The sequence below is a fragment of the Rutidosis leptorrhynchoides genome, chromosome 9, assembly GCF_046630445.1.
Source record: "Rutidosis leptorrhynchoides isolate AG116_Rl617_1_P2 chromosome 9, CSIRO_AGI_Rlap_v1, whole genome shotgun sequence".
NCBI lineage: Eukaryota > Viridiplantae > Streptophyta > Magnoliopsida > Asterales > Asteraceae > Rutidosis > Rutidosis leptorrhynchoides.
This window is the reverse complement of record NC_092341.1, coordinates 58,563,085-58,570,212: the sequence shown is the minus strand read 5'-3', so window position 1 is coordinate 58,570,212 and position 7,128 is coordinate 58,563,085. Positions and strand designations below refer to the sequence as shown.

General features: G+C 35.1%; 1 protein-coding gene across 1 annotated transcript; it reads right to left on the bottom strand.

Moving 5' to 3' along the window:
- Positions 1 to 1,100: 1,100 nt before the first annotated feature.
- On the bottom strand, positions 1,101 to 5,486 carry LOC139866579 (LRR receptor-like serine/threonine-protein kinase FEI 1). Its single transcript, XM_071854856.1, has 13 exons — positions 5,373 to 5,486; positions 5,137 to 5,272; positions 4,941 to 5,012; positions 4,777 to 4,848; positions 4,590 to 4,661; positions 4,024 to 4,095; positions 3,876 to 3,947; positions 3,547 to 3,653; positions 3,244 to 3,414; positions 2,831 to 3,163; positions 2,488 to 2,739; positions 2,277 to 2,410; positions 1,101 to 1,325 (listed from the first exon to the last, which is right to left on the bottom strand). The coding sequence occupies exons 1-13, from the start codon at positions 5,467 to 5,469 to the stop codon at positions 1,101 to 1,103; spliced, it is 1,815 nt and encodes a 604-aa protein (XP_071710957.1). The 5' UTR covers positions 5,470 to 5,486.
- Positions 5,487 to 7,128: the final 1,642 nt, after the last annotated feature.

The window sequence follows — 7,128 nt, the reverse complement described above, 5'->3', positions numbered from 1 at the left end:
TTATATTATAAACACGTTGAGATTAAAAACAATATTCATTTGGATCAACCTAGACATCCAACCCGCTTTACTAACCGACTAATATTTTTAAAAAATATTCTTTGAAAACAATAATATTTTTAAAAATATTCTTTAGAAACAATATCACTGTGACCACCTACTTTGTGATAGTCATCACAGGTAACATCTTTGGCCGCAAAGGTATATATTTTTTTGCTCCTAGGTTTCAAAGGACCTCTAGATATTTTAACCTTAGAGAGCAAATCTTTGGTGCTAAGTAACCAGCAGATCCGACCCGATCTGTTTGGACCCATTAAAAAAATTGACCCATTTGGGTTCAACCCAAACCCAACCGGATTGCCACGTATAGTCACCACCCTAAAGGTCTAAAAACAATATTCTTGGCTATGAACGCCCCGAAAAAGGAATCAAGCTTAGTAGTGGGCCAGCAGCACGTAGCTCAGGACCTCAGGTTGCCAACATGACTAAAAATGCTTAAATTGGAGGGCTTGATTCAGACATTCACTAAACAAAATTTCTAAACCAAAACCCAAGATTGAAAAAGACGTGAGACGAAGACGAGTCAAACGTTGACCAAAGTTGACTTACAAATAAAATACTTTGTATATTAAACGTTTTGACCGGACTTTTCCCAACTTTAACCAAAACTATATAAATGAAATATATTTATATTGGAGGGCATGATATTTCTAGACCGAAACACAAGGTTGAAAAAACACAAGACGGAGACAAGTCAAACGTTGACCAAAGTTGACATACAAATAAAATATATTAAACGTTTTTGACCGGACTTTTCCCAACTGTTAACCCAACTATATAGCGTTGACCGACTAGTTAAACGTTTTTGGACAAAATGAAAAGGGCTAATCACCAAACTGCTGCAACGTGCGCCAAAACCAATGGTCATAAAGTTGGACCACACATGCAGGCATGGATGACTGAGCAAAATCTGTTAGTCCCAAAATATTGCTAATCTGCTGTACATACAACAAGCTCCTTTCAAGGAACAAAATTGATAACTTAATCTAGAAAATAATCCTTCAATAAACTAATGGTCTACAGAATTCAGGGGATTATGATCAAGCATAATCCGAATGGGAATCATAAAAGTCAGTTGGGCAGGGTGACATCACCTCCTGTTCAAGAAACTGCAACACTTGCTGCATCGATGGTCTGTCGTCTGGGTTAGCATCGGTGCACCTGCCTGCAATTTCCAGAACCGCTTCTACAGTTGATGCATCCGCATCGGTGCACCGCTTGTCCACCACGTCTTCCAATTGGTTCTCCTTCCGCAAGGTGTTCAACTGTTGTTTTCACAAAAAGAGAAAATACTTAAAATTACTCGTACATGAATATTATTTTACTAGTGTGCACAACTAAAACATTTTTAGTCAAAACATGGCCATATTCGGTCATGTAGATACCCTGGTTAGACAATGTAGTCGTGTACATCCAAGTCAAAAAAGAATCACCCTCCAAGGACCAAGGGTAAACCTCATCCGTTTACGTTACACTTTCTAACCCATTTAATGCAACATACAGTATTATTTGCTTGCAAATTGTTATATGTAGCACTAAAATTAACAAATGGTACAAAGAAGTATGATACTTCCTTGTATTGTAGGACATTAATATTCCCTTGAGAAAATGAACACCTTTTGAAATAATGAAAAACTAGTGACAAGCAAATAGTGCATGTTTTCCTAGAAAATTGTAACAAAAGATAGCTAACTTTCTAACAAAAAGCCAAGTATATACTCCTAATTGTTTAAAAACCAGTAAATCGCACTGTCGTAAAAGTCGGGCGAGTTGGCAAAGTCGGGCGAGTTGGCAGACGCGTCGATTTGGGGACTAGCTCGTGGTGACTTGCCCAAAAATGTAAAAGTCAGTCAACGCTAACAAGTCGGGTCAAAGTCGGCTGAGATGGCCGAGTCGGGCAGAGATGGCCGAGTCAGAGTTGGCTAAAAAAATTTTATTTTATAAAACAAGATTTCGTGTCATATGTCTATGTTTAAAGTATTTATGTTTTATGATTGATACATTTATGTATAATAAATATGTGTTTAATTTATATATTACAAAAATTCTAACGTTGCTCAACGCCCGACTCGTCCCCGTCTTGTCCCCGACTCGTTCCTCCAAAATCCCGACCGACTTGTCCCCGGCTCGCGATTTTAAGCGATTTTACAACCTTGGTAAATCGTAAAGAAAACATAATAAATGGAACGATAAAAGGAAACATCAGAAATACATACCCAACCAACAACATTTAATCCCCGTTTCACAAAAGCTGGATCGGTTGGTCTCTTTCCCGTTACAAGCTCCAATAACAAAACCCCAAAACTATAAACATCCGATTTTACAGTCGCTCTTCCACTTTGAAGATACTCTGTTTCAATAAACAACTATTAGTCCGTTATGTGTTCAAATGCACATCACTATATTTAGTACGTCAAAAAACGGGACCTGGTGCAAGATAGCCAAAAGTGCCAGCAACGACAGTGGTAACATGAGCTTCCTCATCTACCAAAAGTTTAGCAAGACCAAAATCCGAAACACAAGGCTCTAGATTTTCATCAAGTAGAATATTGCTCGATTTTATATCTCGGTGGACTATTTTGGGACTACAATCATGATGTAAATACGCCAATCCCCGAGCTGAACCATACGCTACTTTCAAACGAGCAGTCCAACTTAACGTTTGATCATCCCGGCATTCTACCAATCACACATTCATAAAACATTAAGAAACACAAAAGCATCCATTTTTATCTAATAGTCAAAGTCAAAGTCAAAGTATGAAGGTTACCGTGTAAGAAATTTTCGAGACTACCATTTGCCACATAATCATAGATCAAAAACTTGATATCAGGAAACCGGCAATAGCCTCGAAGATTAACAAGATTAATATGTTTGACACTACCCAAGATTTCTAATTCTTGTTCGAACGCTTGATCCCGACCTTCTCGGGTTCGTTCGATTCTTTTAACCGCAAATGTCCCACAATCATTCATGACCATTCTATAAACAGTCCCGAAACCACCGGCCCCAACCACATGTTCCTCATCAAGCGACTCGAGCTTCTCTATAATCTCACTCGATGGGTAAGGAAGATCTCCATGGAATGTTATAAGTTGTGTGCCTACAAGTAGACAAAGAAAACGTTAGGGACATTCACAAACTTTACTAAAATGTGACGATTGGTTACAGTTTTTTTTTTACTTGTTTCTTGATGAACTTGTTTCTTGACGTCAACATATTTCTTTACGGCCCTTTCTTTCTTTGAGAGCATCCATACCAAGAGCAATATAAAGAACATGAGTGCTAGAACTAAAGCGATAATAAAAGCGATGAATAGTGCTCCCTTTAGAGATCGAGATGAATGCCTAGGCACTGCAACAGGTAAAAAAAAATGAATGAATGAGATTAGCAATCGACCAAGTAATCTTTTCATCGAGCAGTATTTGGTATTAAAAAAATAAATAAGTAATAAAATAAAAAGATGGCATGTCATCAATTTCTTGCCTGCTGCTTCATCACTTTCGGCATGCGGCAAGACAGCAGGAAATCCGAGAGACGTTTTGCACGGTTTGTGTATTTGTTGGCCACATAGGTCTAAATTGCCAATATACCTACATGTAGATGTAGTGACCCGTTCACAAATTTATCTCTTTGATAAAAATGAATAAGCTACGAAATATAACTATCCTAACAATTTCAACAAAATGGGTAAACAACGAGCAACGTTTACATCATATCAACAAACAAAACGGAGTCAAATACAAAAACATATGAATAAGATTGATGACAAACTAATCAACATAGTTGTTTGAAGTTTATAAAGTTGAACTTACGAGGTGTTGCCAAACTTGCTTAACGCTCCAAAATTTGGGATTTCTCCCGAGAAGAAGTTAGTGGATAAGTTCCTGAGATATAAAAGAAAATATTTAAAACAAAAAGTAAACAATTACAACGTCGTCATATGCTAGTGAGCTAACTTACATGTACTTAAGACGAATGAGATGGCCAAGAGACGATGGTATTGCTCCCCTCAAAGTATTGCTCGACAAATCCCTGAGTAACAAAATGAGAATAAATTATGGATTATGGATAAAAATTATATAAGAAACATATTCTAATTGTTAAGATATCCAACTAACACATTGTGAGTCTCCTAATAGGATGGTCAAATTGCACGTAAAATGAATGAATACATTTACAGTTAGACTCTAATTTAGGGAAATCTAAATTAATGTTCTAGGGCCTACATTATCAGTTTATGGTCATAAAAAGGATCGGATTAGTAGTAACGGGTTCCACTAGTAACAAGTTTTATTCAAATGTTTGAATGTGAACTTATAATATACGCAGTAAGAACATTGTTTTCAAGTGAAATTAGCCCATACAAAAACTCAATCAACATAAAGGTTGAACACTTTTGCTTTTTTGTACATTATCAGTTGCACTGCATTTGTAAATGAATTCCCACTTATATTATCACCAAATTATTCAATCAACAACACATAAAATGTAATAACAAAAACAATGTAAAGATTAGATTAACTTACAGAATAGTGAGGAGGGAAAGGTTTCCTATATTTGAAGGTATGCCACCTTGAAGATAATTAGCCCTCAAGTACCTAAACAAATTCCGAATCATATTTTATATCAGTAAAATGTTCTATAATCAATGTACATTCAAAATTCGTACTTCAAAACACAACAAGAACAAATAAAGTTCACATTTTGACTTACAGAGCTCTTAGTTCAACACATTTACTAATTTCACTAGGAATTATCCCATGTAATCTGTTCTGGTGAAGTGCCCTGAAATAAATAACAACATGCATAAATCAAAACCAAAATATTACCAAAATTACTCAGTTTACAACTTACTAGAGCTCCGAAATTACACTTACAGTCTTTGTAAACTACTTAGTTTACCAATGCTTGGAGATATAATCCCACCGAGCTCCATGTATGGTATGTTTCTGCCAAAAACCCCCAAAAATCAAACAAAAGTTAAATCTTTTAGGGTTTTAACCTATTTTCTTAAAGTTCTTGAACTGGGTAGTAAAAAAGTTGAGAACTTGGAATGAAAAGGGTGAGATTTACATTTCTATAACCCTTTGGTTACTGGGATTACAAGAAATACCAGTCCATTGACATGGGGTTTCATCATTATTCACCCAATTGCTTAAAGCATTTCTACTGTCATTCAAACTTTGTTTGAACTCCAGCAAAGCTAACCCTAAAACACAAAAAAATAAAACACCCATTAAAGCTTATGTAATAAAGATTGAATCTTTATAATAAAAATGTAATCTTTATAAGAAGAAAGTTAGGGTTACCATCTTGGGTAAGAGCTAAAGAACAAGAGTTGAAAAGGGTAGTTGAAATAAATACAGTCAAGAAAACCCAAATCAAGAACAGATTTGTTGTACCCATTTGCTTTTCTTGATGAAACATGAGTTTAAGAACAAGAGAGTTCAAATGTGCCATAAATTGGAACATAAAAAAGATTCAAATTTAAAGGTCAAGTGATGTGAGTAGTAAAGTGTATCGAGTACACTTTAACTGAGGGGTAGTTGTGGGGTTCTGTGAGTGGTGTGAGTTATGATGGATGGTTTGGAAAAACAAAAACAAAAACAAAAAACAATTAGTATTATTATGATTATTTCGAAGCATCAAGAATTCAAGATATCATAGCATTTCTAGATTTATACGATTAAAACGTAAGATTAAAACTTATAAAACTTAAAATAGTAATGAATCCATCGCACTTGTTATTCTCCGCTTCTCTCTTTCTAAATTTAAAAAAAGTTAAATTTAAAAAATGTCGTTAAAATATCTATTTTGTCCTTTGATAGTGTACCCCACTTCCGGTTCGTACACAATAGCTTCGCAGTTTACTTCAGTGGAATTTGCCACAATATATAGTACGAAGGAATCATCCGTTACAATTAACGAGGTCCAGACACCAGAGCAAGAATAGTGATCCTGGAGCCCAAAAACCTCGGTCGATTACAAAGTCAAGCTAACTGAACTATTCATAGCTCGGCTGCATGCTCGTACAGCAAAGGAAAGGGACAAGGTTCTTTCCTCTGCAGGCATACGAATAAAGAAAGGTCAACTATTATTCCAAAAGCATTGGGAACTAGCGAGCCGGGTATGGGAAGCCGCTCCAATTCGCATAGAAATAGAATAGAATACAGGATACACTTCACATTCAACATTCACTCTCATTCTAACATCACATGTTACATTACTTACCTCGGTGTCGTAAAACAATCGCTTGATTGTTACTTTCGAGGAATCGCCAGCGCACAAAGCAAAAACCAAAATCACTCCATTCCACATCTTAGTGACTTGGATATCCCCATATCAATATAAGATCGCCGGCTATTGTACAAACATCCTTCAATTAATATGTTATCCGAATTAATTAACTTTTGTTTAAAAACGGGTTGGAAACGATTAACGAGTAATCCGGCCTAGGGATGGCAATGGATCGGATATGGATCGGGTGAGCCTAAATACATATTCATATCCATTTATTTTTTAAAATTCATATTCATATTCATTTAAATATGATTTATTCATCCATATTCATATCCGTTGGATTAAGCAGGTTAATGGTATCTATTGAATGTTAAGTTTTTTTTTAAAAAAAAAATCCTATTATGAAACGAAACCATCAAAGTATTTCTAGCAAAAGTATGTAATATATGTAAGACTTATGAATTTAATATCGTTTATCTTCACAGTCTATATTTTCGATAACATTTTAATGATTTATAGTGTACATATATAAGGATATGTATATATATATATATATATATATATATATATATATATATATATATATATATATATATATATATATATATATATATATATACATGTATTTCGGGTGGTAAATGGATATATCCATGAATGATAAATTGTCATTCATACCCGATCCACTAATTTTTCACATCATCCATATCCATATCCACTCCACTTTTCATCCATTTAGATCATCCATATCCACTTAAATGAATCGGATGGATATCCGTCGGATCGAATATCCATTGTTATCCCTAGCTGAGCCGTGTGCATTAGAGT